Source organism: Prunus avium, chromosome 1 (genome assembly GCF_965620075.1).
Source record: "Prunus avium chromosome 1, drPruAviu1.hap1.1, whole genome shotgun sequence".
Classification (NCBI taxonomy): domain Eukaryota; kingdom Viridiplantae; phylum Streptophyta; class Magnoliopsida; order Rosales; family Rosaceae; genus Prunus; species Prunus avium.
In genome coordinates this window covers 60,449,108-60,468,605 of record NC_142284.1, presented here as the reverse complement: position 1 = coordinate 60,468,605, position 19,498 = coordinate 60,449,108, and the positions used below count along the sequence as shown (strand labels likewise).

At 36.6% G+C, this 19,498-nt stretch overlaps 3 protein-coding genes across 4 annotated transcripts; 2 read left to right on the top strand and 1 right to left on the bottom strand.

The window, feature by feature from the left end:
* Nucleotides 1-3,583: 3,583 nt before the first annotated feature.
* LOC110764858 (Ribosomal protein L10 family protein) lies at nt 3,584-7,581 on the top strand. The gene is made up of 8 exons (XM_021967898.2): nt 3,584-3,735; nt 4,477-4,642; nt 5,477-5,567; nt 5,652-5,710; nt 5,936-5,996; nt 6,222-6,312; nt 6,390-6,466; nt 7,200-7,581. The coding sequence occupies exons 1-8, from the start codon at nt 3,708-3,710 to the stop codon at nt 7,314-7,316; spliced, it is 690 nt and encodes a 229-aa protein (XP_021823590.1). The 5' UTR covers nt 3,584-3,707; the 3' UTR covers nt 7,317-7,581.
* Nucleotides 7,582-8,416: 835 nt separating this feature from the next.
* Nucleotides 8,417-13,252, bottom strand: PYM (partner of Y14-MAGO). The gene is made up of 4 exons (XM_021967919.2): nt 12,941-13,252; nt 12,599-12,721; nt 9,495-9,731; nt 8,417-8,715 (listed from the first exon to the last, which is right to left on the bottom strand). Exons 1-4 carry the CDS (start codon nt 13,145-13,147, stop codon nt 8,569-8,571), a joined length of 714 nt encoding a protein of 237 aa, XP_021823611.1. The 5' UTR covers nt 13,148-13,252; the 3' UTR covers nt 8,417-8,568.
* A 506-nt stretch (nt 13,253-13,758) lies between these two features.
* LOC110764879 (ALG6, ALG8 glycosyltransferase family) lies at nt 13,759-18,590 on the top strand. Of its 2 annotated transcripts, none has more exons than XM_021967922.2 (6): nt 13,759-13,995; nt 14,170-14,827; nt 14,937-15,044; nt 16,705-16,866; nt 17,509-17,761; nt 17,846-18,590. In XM_021967922.2, exons 2-6 carry the CDS (start codon nt 14,213-14,215, stop codon nt 18,283-18,285), a joined length of 1,578 nt encoding a protein of 525 aa, XP_021823614.2. In that variant the 5' UTR covers nt 13,759-13,995; nt 14,170-14,212; the 3' UTR covers nt 18,286-18,590. The 2 variants fall into 2 exon arrangements, with proteins under 2 accessions (XP_021823614.2, XP_088102691.1); XM_088246565.1 differs by having other exon boundaries at nt 14,075-14,827.
* The last annotated feature ends 908 nt before the right edge of the window (nt 18,591-19,498 follow it).

Genomic DNA, 19,498 nt, shown 5'->3' with positions numbered 1-19,498 from the left:
GGTGGGACTCAATAGCCTCATTCCACTAGAGAAAGTGTACCATAGCCGTCTTTGTCACCAGGCCTATTTAGAAATAGTTGTTGAAGCTGTCGACACAGTATATAAGAGAATGTTCTATACACCAGAGATGCAACGAATGGTGGTGAGACATCGTTTGCAAACAAACAATGTTAAGAGTTGTTATCAACCGGATATTAAAGCAAATTCATACAATCAAGTGCTACCAAATGTTGATATAGTGGCTGATACAATAGTGGCTGGTGGTGGCAAATTATTATCAACCACTATATCAACATCTTGTAGCATTTGATCATATGAATTTGCTTCAATATCCACTTGATATTGACTCAACATTGTTTACTTGCAAACGATGTCTCACCACCATTTATTGCATTTCTGGGGTATAGAACATTATCTTATATCCTATGTCGACAAGTTCAACAACTGTTTCTAAATAGGCCTGGTGGCGAAGACGGCTATGGTACACTTCCTCTAGTGGAATGAGACCATTGCGTCCCACCTAGAACCCTCCCCATGTGTCATTATTATATGCAGATTGCATCCTAAAAAGTACTTAACATGTCAACAAATAACAAAACTATTTAATCAAACAGTAACACTAGGCTATGATACCAACTTGTCACGTCCCAACTCACAGATTTAGACTTGATTCACACCTTAATTATAGAATTTAATTATATAAAAAAACTATAACTAAAATGTAAAAAACACTAAATAAATAAATAAACATCTCACATAGAATTTCCAAGCGGAAACAACATTATTCGAAATCTTACATCATTACCACCACTCAAGCGTTCACTAAAAGAGTAGCTCATTATTCAACTACAACACACTCTATAGACATACCAAGTTCATCTCAAGTCCTAGAGTTTTGGTTCAGTACTTGTTAAATCTGTTAAAGGGTGAGTGAAACCACAACTTAGTAGAGACATAAATCTTGCTACAGTAATTGATATAACTAAATTAAGTGACATGCAACCACTCAATAAAATATTATATTAACAATAATAGTGCATGAATGCTCTTTATCTATTCATGCATAATATATTGCTCACGAAATTTAATTAAATCAATCTTTGTAAAGGCCTCCAAGAAACCCCCTACCTCGTTTCCAAAGCCAATTCCAAATAAAAAAAACACTCAAACTACGACTTCTAACTCCTCCTGAGAATTTTATCATCACTTGTTTTCTCTTGTTTTATTTCTTCTTTTCTATCTTTCTCTGTTTTTCTCTTCTCTTTGCATACACTGCTATGCAATGTCGTGTGTTTTCAAAATCAAAGAAAATGACCCCTATTTATAGTAAATACTAAGGCAGCAACCAATGGGTTCTAATGGGTGGAAGATGCACTTCAACTGATAAACTTTGCTCCAAGTTTTAATAATTATTAATTCCTCAACATCACCAGCTCATGCTAAAAAAACATTAGTCATCAAGTGGAATGACACTTGTCGAGTAATCATTCTCAAATAAAAAGGTTTTAGCACAACTGACTTACACGTCAAACTGAAAGCAAGGAAAAACTGCCACCTCCTGCTTGTTTGCATGTAAAGCTTTGGCCAACACCAACTCTACAGCGACTTCTCACTTGCTTAAACACTAATTTTTTAATACCTCCAACACAAAAACACTAACTCCAGTTATTATCAATCCCGTAGGATAAAAGCCCACGTCAAAAACTCTACACCATTTAGATAGCCATATGCATGAATAAATTCACCACTACTAAAATTAAAACAAAATGTTAAGGAAATCATTAAAGTAACGTACAAGAACTATGTGAATAAAAGGAATTTAAATATTATGAACATATAATACATATAATTATTAGAATAGTATTATAAACATTTAAACAGCTATATATACATACATACCCTACTTAGCCAGGTAATTACATTTAGATATATATATATATTTAAATATACGGGTTCTCACAATCTACCCTTCTAAAAGAAATTTCGTCCTCAAAATTAAAATAAAAGAAAAACTTATTGGAATTAGAGAAAAATTTCTGGATACTTCTTATGCATTTCATTCTCTTACTCCCATGTAGCTTCTGTTGTATTCCCATGTAATCAAAGAACTTTGACCAATTGTATTGTTTTCGTATGTAACACTTATTCCTTATGATCTAAAATTTGTATTGATCTTTTCTCAAATGACAGTTCTTTATCTAAATTGGGCTCTCCCCAATCTAGGATGTGTCGGATCAAGTTCATAATTTTGAAGCATGAAAATGTGAAAAACATTATGTACATTTGAAAGTTAAGTTGGTAATGCTAACTTGTAAGCTACTTCACTTATTCTCTCTAAAATTTTAAAAGGCCCAATAAACCTTAGTGCTAATTTTTCAGTATTTTCAAATCTTTTTTCTCCTCTTTGCGCTGAGACTATAACAAACACAAAATCACCCAAGGAATACTAAATAAAATGACAACAAGTACTTAATCGTTAAATTTAGTATTCCCTGGAGAATAAGTATTTATGTTCTCATTTTAATTGTATAACTTCTCATGAACATACCATCACACATTCTACCAATGAGGAAGTAGTAAACACCGACTTCTTCAAGGATAAATAGAACCCATTTTCGTTTGTGTTTTAAAGAGCCTGGCATGCATAGTTGTTTGCATGAACACCAAGGAAAAGGAATAGTAAATTAAAAAAAAGTGTTGATTGTTTAAATATATATATTCCCTTCTTTATGTATTTGAGTGTGATTGAGTAGTTGTTGTGAGTTGAGTCTCTTTCTCTCTTCCACATATATTTCTCAAACTCTAACGCTAGAACAAACTAGGGACGAGAGTTATGTTTTTGTTAGGGCTTAACAAGATTAAATACCAGCAAGACTTTTTTTAGGACATTGAAAATTAGATTCAAAAGGCATTCAAGCAATTGTATGATTAGAAATTCAACATTCTTTGATCCACAAATTGTTGGTAGATTAACCACAAGGTGTGGTGCGGTTGGTAAATTGCCACCTCCAGCTGGCGAGCTACCTAGTGCCTCAATGACAAGGGTTCGAAACCCGTTGGAAGCACTTTGTGGTCAGGGACAAGCCGAACCCCGAGCGGGGAATTTAATCACACCCTTTGGGTGTGGGGACACCTTGTGGTATTTACCCCCCAAAAAAAAATGAGTTGGTAGATCCCTATTTTTTGTTGTTGTATTTATGGGTTTAGCTCGTATTATTTCTTATAAATAAAATCAATTTTTTATTCTTGCCCAATGGGCTCATTTATAGAAATCATTAGAATTGGAGGTATTGGAAAGAATTTAAATTCTCATTCCCCAATATCACTTATATAAATAAAATAATTGAAGAAATAACTCTAATTCAATGGGCTAAAGTGTTATTTTAGCCCTAAAGGCTAAATGGTATATTTAAAGAGTATAGCCGCGCGGCTATACTCGAATATTTTAAAAGTATAGCCGCTCGGCTATACGCTGTAAATATATTCGAATATTTTAAAAGTATAGCCGCGCGGCTATACGCTGTTAGCCAGCCAGCCAGCTTTAAGTTATAACCCATCCTCCTAACCGGGCCTAACCGACCCGTCTTCCACTGCCAACTTAAAACCCTAGAAGCACAGTACGATAAAACTCTTTTCCGCTCGTTGGGTTTCTGAAGTTGCAGAAGCAAAAGCATAGAGCCAACGAGAAGCCGCTCACACCCTAAAAGATGCCCAAGTCTAAGCGCGATCGACCAGGTCTGCCTTCTCTCTTCTTGTTGTTTGGTTCGCGAGAAAACTTAAAGGAAAAACAACAAACTCTAATCCTTTTCCTTTTGTTATTAATCGTATTTTTTGACGTTGCGAACTGTCAGCTGAAACTTTCTGTAACTTAGTTTTTCCATACGTTTGTCTTGGACTAAAGTACAAGAAGAAGCACAGATAACAACCAACACTTGGGTTTTTTGTTCATTGTTAAAAATTGAAAAAAAAAACTCGTATAAAAAAAATTGAAAAAAACTAAGAGAACTAGAAGAGTGTGATTTTATCTGTTTGCTATTACATATTGTATCCTTTTGTTTTCCATGTAACAGATTTTGGGTTTGAAATGTTGAAATTTGTTTCTACCAGTTTCGAATATGAAAGTGAAATGAAATGCTATGGGATATACCCAATTTCAGGAGAATTAGCTTACTTTGTATCTACTGCTGTAGTTGACCTTCATTGTAGGAAAGGGCAGACTTTGGGATTGTTTTCAGTGTTTTATTTTTATTATTATTTTCGTTTGTAACAAGCTTTTGGCTGCTCGAAATTGGTAAAGTGTTAGAAACTGAAAATTTGAAAAGTTTAAAAATTAAGACTTGATTGATATTATGCAGTTTTGATTTTTCTTTCTGCTTTTACTTCTCGCAAGCAATTGAGTGATTGGTCTGATTAATCGGAGGATGGTATGAATAATGTTATGGTCCATTTCATGATTGGTTGGGGTTGTGGCTGCAGTTACACTTTCCAAGACAAAGAAGAAAGGAAGGGAACACAAAGAAACCATTGTGAATTCAATAAGGCAGGCAGCGGAAGATTACAGTTCCGTTTATGTGTTCTCTTTTGAGAACATGCGAAATCTCAAATTCAAGGAGTTCAGAGACCAGCTCAAATCATCCAGCAGGTAAGTTCATTTCAAGATGCCCCATTTGTTGTAGTGGTAACTCAGAACATGCAATGAAAATTAGAGAAACTTGCATGCGAAAGTTAGGTGCTATGCGTTCAATCTTTGGGACCCTCAGAAGAATTAAGAATTCCAGTTGACTGCAGTTTTAGGTTCTTAATTGGGTTGAGCACATAGAATACCTCTGTTCGATGTTTTATTTTCATTATTTTCAATTTATTTTCCTCCTACCAACCTTCACTTACAATTTGTTTGGAAATTAAAGTATGTGAGGAGAGATACAACTTATAGAAGTAGAGAAGAGAGTTTCAACTTCCTTGTGCTTTGTTGGGTTGTCTTTGGAAGCTAATGAGAGTGTGTTTGGGTTGGGGTAATTTTGTAATATTGAATAGTGCAACCACTGTAGTAGCCGGAAGCTTTATGAAGGTGTGCAAAAGCATCTTTGGAAAAACCAGCCATTGTAGCTTTTCCAAAATCAAATAATAAGGCCCTAAAACTATTGGAAATCACCTTTCCTATTGATATCCAACCACACTTAAAAGTGAGTTGGCTGAGGATTGATCTTCGACCCAAATTTTTTTACCCAAAAGATTCTTTTGGATGTGTGATTAGCTTTGGAGGTATGATTATTCTATGCAACAGGTATTTTGTGGAAAGATTTAGTTTTTCTCAATGGTCATCTTTTCTGAGTAAACTAACTGTTCTCATATTGTTAGTTTAACTTATTTGCACTAATGCAGCTATGTAATTATTTAATGGACAAATTCTCTAAAATTTATAAGTCATGGATTCTACAATACGAGTATGTGTATCATGCAAAGTTATTTTTCTCAGATTTTTCCTTGGTTCAAACAAAGTCATGCAAATTTCTTTAGGTCGATCTGATTCCGATGAGATCAGACCAGATCTCCACAAAATTTCTAAGGTAAGCCTTTTGTGCAAAATTTCTAGTGTCTTTTTATTGTTTTAGTTGAATCTCTTGTCTTATGCCTTTGTTGACTTTTCTTAGGTTCTGCATGGAAATGCTGGACTGTGTTTCACCAATTTGCCGAAGGAAGAGGTGGAAAGGTAAAAGTTCACATTTTCTCATGTTTACAAGCTTGGGAAATACATTTGCAGCATTTTGGATAATTACTTGTAGAAGATGGCTGATATGAAGCCAAGTGTATAAAACCAAGGCCACCTAGAAAAATAGTTAATTGAACGTTTCTGGTGGAGATCTGATCTTGTAGGGTACCACATGAGTTAAGTACTTATGTCTAAAGTTGTAATAATTTCAAATTTTTTTTGCAGGCTATTTAACGAATACAAGGAATATGATTTCGCAAGGACGGGAAGCATAGCGACAGAGAAGGTTCTTTTTGAGATTTTTGGTTGTAACTAGTTTTATATGGAAATTTTATGTGGAATTTGAGAGGTCATATAAATGTGATCTGCTGCCTTGCTTTGAACTAGTTGGCTAGCTAGAATGTATCATTTGTGCCCTAGATTTGCCTTCTGAGGTTATATTTTTTTTGTCTTGTTGATAGTGTTCAATTATCCTACCATGAAGTATTGAATATTATTTCAAATGTGTTAGGTGGAGCTTCAGGAGGGTCCTTTGGAGCAGTTCACTCATGAGATGGAACCCTTTCTACGTAAACAAGGGATGCCTGTTCGTTTGAACAAAGGTACCTACTTGTTGTCTTTGTTTTCTAGTCTTTGTATGCACTCAAGAGAAGACTAAATGTGGTTTCCATGCTTGCAGGTGTTGTGGAGCTTGTTTCAGACTTCCTTGTTTGTGATGAAGGAAAGTCTCTGTCACCTGAGTCAGCTCGGATACTGGTTTGTTTCATGCTCAAATTATTGTCTAGGAAGTTACTTTGTTGTTCTTATCGGAATGGGATAACTTTTTTCCTTTATGGTTATAGATGTTCTAAGCAGTCTTAAACGCCATTTATTTTTCCTTCTATAAACTTAGGAATCCTTTTGTTGGTTTATTTGTAGTGCTTCATTTGATCATGTGCGTATTGTTTCCATCAACCCTATTTTGTATATTTTGTGGAATCCGATTGTGGATAAGCGCAAAAGGCACTCTTAACCCCAATTCTTTTCCTTTTATAAACCTGGGGATCCTTTTGTTGGTTTACTTTTAGTTTTGTTCAATCATGTGCATATTGTGTTTGTAAACTCTGTTTGATATTTTTGTTGAATCCTATTGTTGAGCCGAAAATTTTGTGGACTGAAATTTTTGCATTGGCCGATCATGCGACCATGGCTTGCTGATTGATCGGCCATTCCAAAAAATGTCAGCCAGTACTGATCAAGTCCACACCTGATACTGTCTGTATAGTAGGTGCCTGTATTCTTTGTTGATTTTTATTAGTTTGATCTTCGCAAAAAAGTCATTTTAATTTTTTTGGTGCATGCGACTCCCGAATATAGTTTTTATGCACCATTTCTGTGCCCTTATTGCTGATATTGCTGCTGCTATTGTTATGTATTTTCTTTTATTTTGAAATTTGTTAAAATAAATTTGTAGAGATACTAATATCTGCGTGACCTAATTTATATACAGCGTTTGTTGGGAATCAAGATGGCTACCTTCCGACTTCACTTAATAAGCAGATGGAGCCCTGGTGAATTCGAACTCTACGGTCCAGGACCAGATGATTCAGGTGTTGAATCCTCATAAGTGCTGATATGAGATCCAATGGCATATGAATACAACACTAAGGGTTGGGTTGGGGGGAAATCATGATGTGTTTTGTACTCTTGCTGACCTTCGGGCCATTTTTGAGTTAGGTTTATTGTTTTGGTTTTTGGGCGGTTTGTAACTTATTGCACTTTTAACTTTTGATGCGTATGTTTTGACCCTGTTGTATTATCTGGTTTTTGTAAAACCTCTAGTTACTGTAAGAAACATAACCGTTTTTATAAAGTCACAAAATTCCAGACCACCTCCTAAAGGGTGAGATTCATATAAGTGCTTTATGGAGAACTGCTTCCAAGTATTTTTCCAGGAAGCACATGGAATTTTAACAAAAGTTTCGATATTCTTCTAATAAAAGTGCTTTAAACGAAAGCGTTTGAGCAAAAGTGCCTGTATACTTTCTATACAAGCAGTTCCACAAGGGCCCTTATTAGAAATTCTTTTTTTAAGGTTTAGGGCCTCAAAGGGAGGAGAGGGCTATGCTGCTATGAATCTAGGCTTACGTTGGTATAAAATTTGGTTGATCAACGGCTTGAGGGGGATAGCATATGTTTTTATGGATCCCCTTCTCTTTAACCGGTTGATCCTTATGCATCCAGACCGGGAAGGGTCCTGGCCTACATGCAGCTTGGGAGCTCTCGGAGAATGAGCCACTTGGAAGTGAAACTTTTCATGTCTTGTCAAGCCCGAGAGGCTCTGCTTGTTTGTGACTTGCATCCAAATTGGCCCTCAGGGTGAGAGGGAGGATGGTAGCTTTGGTTTCCTTGAGGCTTGGTTTCTTGATGCCTCATACAACGTTAAGATTTTATTTGGCTTATATTGTTCATTGGACAGTACTAACAACTTTGATTAATAATAATGCCATGCCAACACCAGTTTTAGCTGAACGAAAAGAAAGAATGAGTCAACCTTGAAACTCAAAAGGGACCCAAAGTCTATAAATGAATTGTGATTAGATGTAATCAAATGAGGCACGCCAAAAAAAATGAATAAGCCAACTAATGAACACGATATAAAGGAACAGACACGGTACGGTATATACCCTGAGTGGTGGATCAGGTGCTATATTTGAACTGAAACCCTAGTATAAAGCACATATAATATAAACTCATTAGAACCAAATGTGAATAGATGAACCTTTTTCTACAATTCAGCATTCATGTCTTTATCAGAAAAACATAAATGGAAGAAAGAAAAAAGAAAACATGGTTTCTTGATGCTAACACACCCTCATTCACGATGCAGTCAACTCAGCCTTCTTTTTATCCTCCAGAAGCTTTAGCTCCTTATGCCAACCTTCCAGTTTTGTCAACTTGTCCAGCTGCTCTGACTTATTATCTTGCTGATGAGTTTTCTGTTGTTGAGCTTCGGCAAGTCGAATCTGCAAAAGTGAACCTTCATGTAAGTGAAAACTTAATTGACAGCTTTTTAAATCATGTCAAGATAACAGTGTGGCTTCTGATGGTTCTCTACACCAAATTGTAGACTTAAAACAGGTGGGGAAAAAAACTTTAATCATTTTGCAGTGCAAGGACAAATTATATAACTAACAATGAAGCAGACATCTAACATAAAGAAGGGGAAAATGGGATGAAAACTGGTCAAGTATTGTTTTCAACCCAAGAATAATTCCTTTAGTCAAAGGAAAATAGCTGACAACTCACGCATATTTCTTCTCGCTCATCTTTATGTACAAAACCTGAGTTTAAGACAATATTTAAAGCAAAAGAAAGGCATCGACTTAGACTCATGTGCATGGGTGAATGCAAGGAGAAGTATGTTATGCTCAATATCTTACATTATGATGTTTGCTTATTTCTTTCAAGTATTTAACAAAACAAAAGATTTTGAAGAAACCTTAATGATCTAAGGTTCTTACCAGGTCTAGGTTGCAATAATTATTCTACTGGATAACACTATTTACACAACACTCAAGAATAATAAGTACCCCAAAGATTCTCAATCGAGACTGATACATAGCTTTTAATTAACAATTTCACATAAAAAGAAAAAAACTATTTTGACAAAATAATGGCTGGCCAAAGGGAAGAGGCTACATATTTCCTAAGTTGCCAAATGGGTTTCATAGTTATACTCCAACATTGAACACAGATAGTTTATATCATGTCAAGGCAAGGCTAAAAGGATAACAAATTATACCTTCTTTTTAAGAGCTCGAATTTTTTTATCAATATCTTGAACTGGTCCCCCTGGATTCGAATCCTCTGTTGAGTCAGATGGAGGTGTAACTAAAGCAGGACTAGAAGAAACGCCTAACTCGTTCATCTGAGATGTCAATGACTTGACAGATTCTGATACATGGCCTAGATTTTCAACAGGTGCCTCCTCTTCCTTAGTTTCCCCACTTTCCGAGGTTTTCTCCTTTTCAAGAGCAGCCTGCAGAACAGGGATAAACAAAGGTCAACAAGCAGCTTGAATGAAACTAGTAACTTTGCAAACCACAATGAATTGACTGATTTGCTTTTACTTACACTGATTCAAAAAAACAAAAAGTGCAGTTATAAATAACTGTAATGACAGAAATGCCTGAGTAAAGAACAGAAAAGGCATGTCCAAATTGAAAACTGCCTCTTACTTAATTTAAAAGCAAAGCTTTTAGTCTAAAATCAAGTATCCCCATATCTGTGCTTTGTGCTTCCTCTATGTTGTTAGTAAAAAAGAACAAAGATGAATCCTCATTATTAAATCAGCTAGTCAAGGCATGGAAAAACCCCAACAGTCAACACAGGGACCAAAAAAGGGACTATTACCTATTATTTTCGCTCCTTTTAAACATCATTACATTATAATTTCACCCTTGGAAGGCAAAATTGGAAGGGTAATAAGTCGAGGATGTGAGATGGCAAGATATAACGTCTAATTTTGAGCAGAGTTCTTTAAACTGGCCTAATAAAATCATAAAAGGGGTCAATTTTAAAAAGGAATTTTGACCAGTTTTGCCCTTTGCTCCCTGAAAAAATGATCGACTACAATGCCCCTAAACTATGATAAGCTTGCCACGAATTCCATCCAACTTTCTGTTAAAGTTGAAATGTGTGGGTGTGCACGTCACACACCCACACACATTCTCTCTCTCTCTCTCTCTCTCTCTCTCCTTCCAAAATGGTGGCTTTTATAGTTTTATTTCTTATTTAAAAAGAAACTCCATAAAATAAGTTTTAGCATTCAATTAAACACTGATGTAAGAGTTAAAGCAGCTCCAATGGACATAGATTTTGAATATGGTGATAGCAAAGCTGATCATGGAATCTTCAGAAGGTCTCTAGATCATAATATGGTCATGTGGGGTGCTACCAGTTCAAACTTTGCTCAAACTAGATGTCCTATGAGGCATTGGATCTGTTTATTTATACATTAGAACACAGCTTCATGTTTCTGTCCTAATCTTCACTGTCCTGGCAGCCTGTTCATCCTCCATGGTCTGGTAGTAAAAGTGGGGAGAGAAACCCAGCAATCAAACCCATTACACATGATACACAAGAAAAAACCAAAGGAAACAGACATATCCATTCGTTTAGAGAGAGAAGAGAGAGAATACCACAGCTTGTAGCTACTGCATCACACCCGAACAAAATCAGAGAACGAAAACCAAAGAAAACCCAATGATAGGATACTTCTTTTCTACCAAGCTAAAGCCTAAAACCACAGCTTTCTACAATTGCTAGCTCTAGAAGCCTTTAAAAAAGCAGACTTCACTGTTACTAAGGAAATCCTGCAACCAGTTTCAACAAGATCAGCACCCTATTTGCCTCTCTTGACCAAACTATCTAAAGTTAAGATCTTTCCTAAAGCTGTCCAAACAGACCACACAGGGGAGGTTCCTAGGTGCACCAAACTGCGTTAAGGGAAATCCTGCAACCAGTTTCAACAAGATCAGCACCCTATTTGCCAGCAGTAGTACTTCATTCTAATTTCAACTTACATCCCTAAAGCTTGCATCAATATCCTATACACTGCTGCAATGGAGACCCTGTATCACCCAATCAGTAGTGAAACACGTAGTAGCACTCCTCAAACAATCACAACAATCACATCTTCTATTACTTCTTATTTAATTAATATTATAATAAGTATATACAAGGAATATAACCTACCACCATAAAGCTTATAGAAAAAGTGAAAAAAAAGGGAAGTTTCTTTCTAAATATATGTAAAAGACTTCTTCCTGAGCGTTAGGATAAAAACACCAAGAAATCCCCCAAGAAGTTCAATTGAAGAAAAAGAAAAAGCTCCAACATTTGAAAGCTGCTATTTAGGAGATTTGACATACATGGCCTCCATTGCATATCCTTTGGAGAGCTATCAAGAATGCCTTGGCAGAAGAAAGAAGTAAGCCCAATTTGTTTACCTATTCATGTTGATTTTGCAAGAGAGAAGAAAAAAAAAACCCAACAAGCCCCAAGTAGAAAGAAACTGCAGCAAAGAGGTAGTTCAGTCTGCGAGTCTCCTTTTACACAAACATCAACCAGATCTCCTCTCTTGACCAAATTATCTAAAGTTAAGATCTTTCCCAATCCAAACAGACCACATGGGGGAGGTTCCTAGGTGCACCAAACTGCGTTAAGGGAAAAGGACAGATACTCCTCAACAAAGCCGTATAAATAGAAATAAACAGTCACTCACGTCTAAATCAATCTCCATTCATTCGGATGCTAACAATGGACAAGCTTATCTTTAGAAGTGCATCAATTCTAATGGATGTGCTACTTGTCAGACTAAGCCAAGAGAGCATCCATTCATCTGTAAGGCATTACACTTCAAATGCTTAGCCTGGTTTTTGTCATTGCCAGTTTCAGTTCATCCAATGTTGTCAAGGGCAGATAGCTGAAAAATTAACCAGTTTAAGGGAGAAAGAAGAATGAAATATTTAAAGGGTTTGTAGGTCTACATAAACGAGAGAGTCTTTTAGTTTTTCCTCATTACTATCTTTCATTAATTTTGTATTTTATTTCAGTTCATTTTGGTGCCAATATTATTTTTCATCCTGACCAAACCTATGGACCACAAATTTATGTTTAGTTGTAATCTAAATTCCTCCCAAGTCACATAAAAGTTCCAGCTTTTGGGTGAGCATGATGCCTATCAACTCCTCATTAGGAGTTTCACGAACTTTGCATGACAAACTGAAGCACAAAGGATTTTAGCTAAAATCCACTTTACAACAAAGAATGATGATTACAGAACGAAACTCAATCAGAAGAGCAATAAATAAATTTTAGGCAATGGCTCAATAATGGAGATACCTGTATCCGCTTCTCCTTTTTTCTTTCATTCCTCTTTACAGACTTAGTCTTAGGTTTTGTTGTATCCACTGAAGTATCATCAAAACCTGGAGGTCCAGTCTGAGAGGACATCTCCTTTTTCCACTGCATTACAAAAATGAAAAAGAAAAAACTGAACTTCTAAAACCCAACGTTACTGGATTCAAATTACCAACTTCTGTCCTTTTTCTATTTTCCTTTGATATCTGAGCAGCCAAACTTTGCACAAGCGTTATTTAGAAGTATAACCATTAACCCAACCACAAAGAATTCCTGAGAGTTTTGTGAGCAGAAGGGAAAAGGGTAAAGAGAATGATATCATACCAAAGCACCTTTGGATTGGTAAATGGCGACTTCCTCTTGGGGGACATACCCAGCCCGAATACGGATGGGTTTGCGAAGCGTACCATCGGGTCGTCGGGTTGGCGCCAGAATTCTCTCTCCGTCTTTTAGGGTTTTGCTAAGCTCCGCCATTTCCGTTGGCGGCTGATCTTCTCCTCCTCCTCCGCCTCCATTGTTGCAGCTCGCCATGTCTGATCACCCAATCAAATCAGCGAAAGATATAAATGGGTAGGGGTTCTGTTTTGATTTTTTTTTCTTTTTTGGTTTTTTTTTTCGGCTGCAGCTGCTACTTAACTTGGCTTAGTTGGCTGCTAGCTACTTGTGTACTTAAATGAGAAGAGTAACAGTAACCAAACTCGACCCATTAAAAATTTGCGGGTAACCCAAATCCGGTTGACCTCTAATTCTTTGCCTTTTTATTTATTTAAAAAATTTATTCTCTTCATGTTTGCTAAAGAGACGTCCAACTCCAAGATCATCCAGTATCTGAAGTTTTGAGTCTCATTATTCTAAAAAAGAATATTGAAAAATCAGCACATGATCCTTTATTTTACACCTCAAACATCAAAATGATTATGCCGTGAGGCTCGTAAAAATTTCTGTAAAATTGTTGACATGAAACGGCATATGGATTAAACAATATATGTTTTTAAATGATTTAGAAATTAAAAATTATTAAAAACTGAAAAAGCATTAGAAAACAATAGGAGAAAAACTAAATTAAAAATAAAATAAAATTCCTCAAAGAGAATGCAATGTGACATGTTAAGGGTGAAAACATAAACTGGAAATTATAAAAAAGAAAAAAGAAAAAAGAAAAAAAAAAAGTAAAATGAAGCACTCGAGAGAGCCAACTTCACAACTTCCTGTTCGCAAGATTTCTCTCCAGGCTTGGGAATAGATTTCTTCACTATCTAATTCCAAAGTTTCGATCTTTTGTCTTCCTTCTTCTAATTGCTCCGCGGATTCTCAGACACCTCCTTCTCCAATCCGTATTCCTCTAGTTTCAATCTATTCACTTCTCTTTCGCCGAAATTGTAAGCACTCACTACTCTCAAGTCTCAATTGTTGGCTTAAATGTTTTGATATATAATCGTGATTTTTTATTTTATACAGCGGAAATGATGAAGCGTTGGTATCAGGATTCGTATAGTTGATATTTTTCTCATTGTCTTTTGTGTTCCTTTCCATTCTCTGTTGGTGGGTTTCAGGTGCAGTGTTGTGCATTTTGTTTCCAAAGAAAGAAGTAGAGAGATGGAAAAGGGCACAAAAAGGAAAGTTAATAATAAAAAGGGAAAGGAAGAAAAGCCCATTATTGAATGTGATGATGAATCTGACGCCTGGTGGTGGTTGGTCCACAAGGGAATCACAGCTTCATTCTTGTCCATTGCATTGTTTTCGTTGTTGGTTCGAGTGGCTGTCTCACTCCATCCTTACTCTGGTGCTGGAAATCCTCCCAAGTATGGCGACTTTGAAGCACAGAGGCACTGGATGGAAATCACTCTCAATCTGCCACTCAAGGAATGGTATCGTAACAGTACAGTCAATGATCTCAGATACTGGGGTCTTGACTACCCTCCTCTGACTGCTTATCAGAGTTATGTACATGGTCTTTTCCTCAGATTTTTCAGTCCTGACTCCGTTGCTCTCTTCACTTCCCGTGGCCATGAGTCCTATTTGGGAAAACTTCTCATGAGGTGGACAGTGTTATCATCTGATGTCTTGGTATTCTTTCCTGCTGTTTTCTACTTTGTTGTAGTTTACTATGCTGGTCGAAACCCGAGTCGCCGTATGAGTGGCATAGCATGGCATATGGCAATTATTTTGCTTAATCCATGTCTCATCCTAATTGACCATGGCCATTTCCAGGTTTACAATTACATTTCCAATTGCATTCTCCATTTTCGTTTGCTCCCATACAGTTTTTATTCCAAACTGTCTTAGTGTTTAAACCTTCGTCTTTATTGATTTTTGTCAGTACAACTGCATCAGCTTGGGTCTAACTGTGGGAGCTATTGCCTCTCTTCTTTCAGACAAAGATCTTGTAGCCTGTGTCCTATACAGTCTTGCTCTCAATCACAAGCAGGTATCTTTAGATTCAGTTTAAAATCCATATCATGATTGTTTAAGTTTCATTCTTTATTCTTAGGGATTATTATTTTCTTGCTTATCTATGGTATTAAAATTTTGTTGTTGAAATTTTTACCGGACATTTGAACTTTACCTCAAATAAAAGGAAAACCTTGGAGCAGGTTAGGGTGTATTATTGACAGCTAGATTTCTAAACATGAAAGGTGATGGGGTAATTAAAAAACAAAATATACAAGATGTCTTTATTATCATTGGTAATGTTGTAGTCATAATTATCTTGATAAATTTTCTTGTAAGTGCTTTGGAAATTTTCTTTCAGTTGTCCTAAATGACAACCGTGGTTCCTTGTTTTTGGTTTCAATTGAGGCCCAAGCCTGTGGAGGGGGAGGGCCAAATGAATTTGCTTCCACTTATTCACCCAAATGAATTCTACAACACCAAAGCATGCTTATTTATGAGGATGTGGAATCCTCATTTTTAGACCATTTTGATTTAGTTTCGAGGCTAAAGATGCTCCAAAACCTAACAATGTGTAGATTTCATTTCAAAAGAGCTGATCCACATTCTGAAGTCATTCCAAAGGGACAGTTCCAATTTGTTAATTTCTTTTTTATGATATGGTTATGAGGAGCCCAGCTACTGGAAGTTCAACCATGCATGCAGGATTTAATAAGTTGTATCTTGCAGACAATATGTTACTCTAGGCTTAAGCTATTGGTGGATAGTTACGGGTTATTTAGCTGTTGCTTTCAGAAAGTGTTTATATAATCTGTTCATGGAGAAAACAGAAAACATGTTTCTGTTGTTTTGTTATAGTTTATTTCTTTTATCTGAAATCAGAAAATGGAAATTGAAAACAACAATTTAGTTTGCGGAATATAAGCTTGTTTGGTGGTATGTTTTCAACACTTTGAGAACATAAACTTTTCTCCAAAGATTCAACCAACCCAAATTGCCCTCAAATTTTTTTATTTCATTATATCACTAGCATTTAATAGTATAAGTTATTGAAGAAATCTTATGTGAACTTAGCTGAGACTATGTGAATTGTCTTCAGCAGCTCTTAACCAACAAGTTCCAATGGCCAGCCATTGGCCTTTGTATGTGATCTGTATCCCAATTACCACGGGGTTGAGGGTGAGCTTGTGGCCCACTGGGCGTTCAAGCTGATTTGCTAAGTTAAAAAAAAAAATTGAAAAAAAAAATGGTAAAATAATAGAATCAGTGAAAAGGCTAGGTTATTGACTTGGAAGGGTGAGAAAGAAATGTTATGGAGCATGCAAACCAAACAAAAGGGGTATTAAATTAACAATTTCTGGAAATAAATATGTTTGCCTAGTCGCATAGGATATGTATACTGCTTTTTGAAGGTTTCACTTTTAAGACTATTCATGAATGAATACGTTTTAAAAGTACACTTGGTCCAGAATGGCCTGGCTTAATATTCAATTGATTGGCCCAGGGGTTTTTGTGCAACTTACACTGGTGGTACATTATCAAATAACCTTTCTATACAGCCAGAGTAGAGCAAAACAAATAGGTTTCTAGTTAGTCGTTTACTAACCAATTAAATATGCTCTGACCTTTGTCAGTCACCTGAAGGTTGTCTCTGCTTGGGGTTTTCTACTTGCTGAATGTGATATGTTCTTTTGCAGATGAGTGCATATTTTGCTCCTGCATTTTTTAGCCACCTACTGGGTAAATGCCTAAGGCGTCGATATCCACTTCTTCAAGTGTTAAAACTCGGCCTTGTTGTCTTAGGAACATTTCTTATTGTCTGGTGGCCATATGTTGATTCAATGGAAGCCTTTTTGGGGGTAAGCACTATTACAAATTTATTAAGGAAAATAAAAGCACAGAGTTCATTTTGTCGGTTTGCTTGAATGTCTTCTTCTGCTATAACTTAAACTCACAATTCTCTGTGCTTCTGTTTTTGGGGCCCCTTTAAAGCATGACAAATTTATTTAGGCAAATACTCACGCATTTGTTAACTATAAGAATATAGAAAAAGATCTAGGGCACATCTGGTGTTGTACTGTGTGCTGGATTTGACACAGTTATAGGGATTATATCTGGTGCTGGATGTGACACAGTTGAATGTGGATCACATGTCTCAAGCATTGAAACGTGTGACTCATCTGTTAATTTGCTACTTCAGTCACCAAATTATTGATGTTATTGTCGTGTGGGTTTAATTTAAAGCAAACAGCAAGCACAACTTTAAGAAACATAGTACACATTAGGCGCAGTAAATATAAGTTAAAAAGATAATAGTACTTGATTTATTTGTTTAGTTCTTGTTTTGTAAAGAAAGAACATTTTATAGGATACTGGTGTTTATAAAGTAATCAAGATGTTTACCCACAAAAAAAGATATCGTTCTCTGCTTTCGTTTACACACGTGCACACACACACACATGACAGGAGTTAATTTACTTAAGCTTTGGTGAATGGTACAGGTTCTCTCTCGACTTGCTCCTTTTGAGAGAGGGATATTTGAGGATTATGTGGCTAACTTTTGGTGCACCACTTCGGTTCTTGTAAAGTGGAAGAGATTGTTTCCAACACAAACCCTGAAGCTTCTCAGCTTTGGTGCAACTATTTCTAGTTGCCTGCCTTCAATGATTCAGCAGATATGGTCTCCAAGCAAGCAAGGTTTCCTTTATGGTTTGCTGAATAGCGCATTCTCATTTTATTTGTTCTCATTCCAAGGCAAGTGAAGCTTTTCCCGCGTAACAACTTGTGTCCATAATTGATTCATAGTGTACATAAATGCTTATTTCTCTTAACTTTCAGTGCACGAGAAGTCAATTTTGCTGCCTCTCCTGCCAGCAAGTCTTTTGGCAACGGAAGAACCTTTTCTTTTTACCTGGATGACACTTTGCGCCTTGTTCTCAATGTTTCCTCTTCTACACCGTGACAAACTGGTTCTACCTTATCTGTCACTATCTGCTCTTTTTATACTTTTAAACCATTTGTCGAGTGGAAGACGGGACACAAAGGACACAAGCGCCTTCAGATCCTTTGTGACAAGAGTCTTTCTTTTGTGCTCAGTCATTCTTCATGTTGTTTATTTAAGCATGCATGCCCCAGCTAGATATCCTTTCCTTTTTGAAGCTTTGATTATGCTCCTTTGCTTCTCCCAGTTCGTTTTTCTAACTTTGTACACTAATGCGAAGCAATGGATGTTGCCGAAACACTCTAACTTGGTGGATAAAGAAAAGAAACTCCTTTGAACCAATGTATTGGTAATGGGGTCCATTTCCTTGGATTTACATCTTAATATGTTTCTGCTTTAGATTAGGTAGAATAGGCAGCAAGTTTGTGAAAGCACTTTTTGTAGTTGTTGCTTTGTTAAGGGAAACAAGTCAGCCAAACTCTGAACCTCAATTTTGACATCAGACCTCGGCTCATCTTGGTTTGTACCATCCAAAGACCCTTAACGTTGAATGCGATCGGTTGTACTGTTCCTAATCCCCATTCTGTAAAAATCTTATAATGGAGCAAATTCAACTTATTTTGAAGGTTGGTCTTTCTTGCATTTCGTTTGTGTACGTGTACAGCTCACTCTCTATCATGTGGGGATTTGTTTATACTTTCTTCAGTTAGGCTTCTTTGCACCAAAAAATAAAAATTACATTATTACATCCACATGCTCGAGCACAGCCATCAACCAGTATGGAAGAGGATCGTCCCAGGAACAAATTACAAACCTCTTTATGCAAAGGCAACAGCCTTATGTGCAGGTTTATTACAAGAAAAGCCATTGTTTTGTTCTTGAATTGCAACCATTAGTAAATTACATGTGTTAATAATTGTTGCAATTCATAATTTGGCTTTCATTCTATTAGGGGACCCCCACCTGGTTGGCCATTCCAACATGCAGTCCAATATCAAACAAAAATTTCTCCTTTCACATGAAAATCCTGACATTCCCCCCAGTCAAAGGTTATGAGAGCATTTCCAGCAGTTGCCTCTTGCCATGGCGCGGGGGGGGGGGCACTTGAATAGTGGCTGCCCTTGCAAAAGCAATGTTGGTTTCCAGCAGTTGCCCTAGTTTAGGACAAATACTATTCATTTTTTTGTTTTTTTTTTCACATATTTGTTTACCTAAAAAATTAATTTGGACAATATTTTTTTAAAAGATTTTTGGTGTGGGAAGTGAAAAATATGACTAAGTATTTATTTTCAAAAAAATCAGAATTTTTTTTTCGAATTTTGTTGTTGTTGTTGTTGACATCAGCCCCCTTGTTTTGGATCTCAGGCTGAACTTGCCCTCGGGCCAGCCCTTCTTCGTGGCCCCCACCTCGCCCTCGGGCCAGCCCTTGTTGCTGGAATCGATTTTTTGGCCCTAACCCCCCCTAGCTCAAGTCCAGCCTTAGCTGCTGGACTTGCTCTGATGGAGACCCCATGGAATTGTAATATAATGCTTTGTTTGGATGAAGAGAT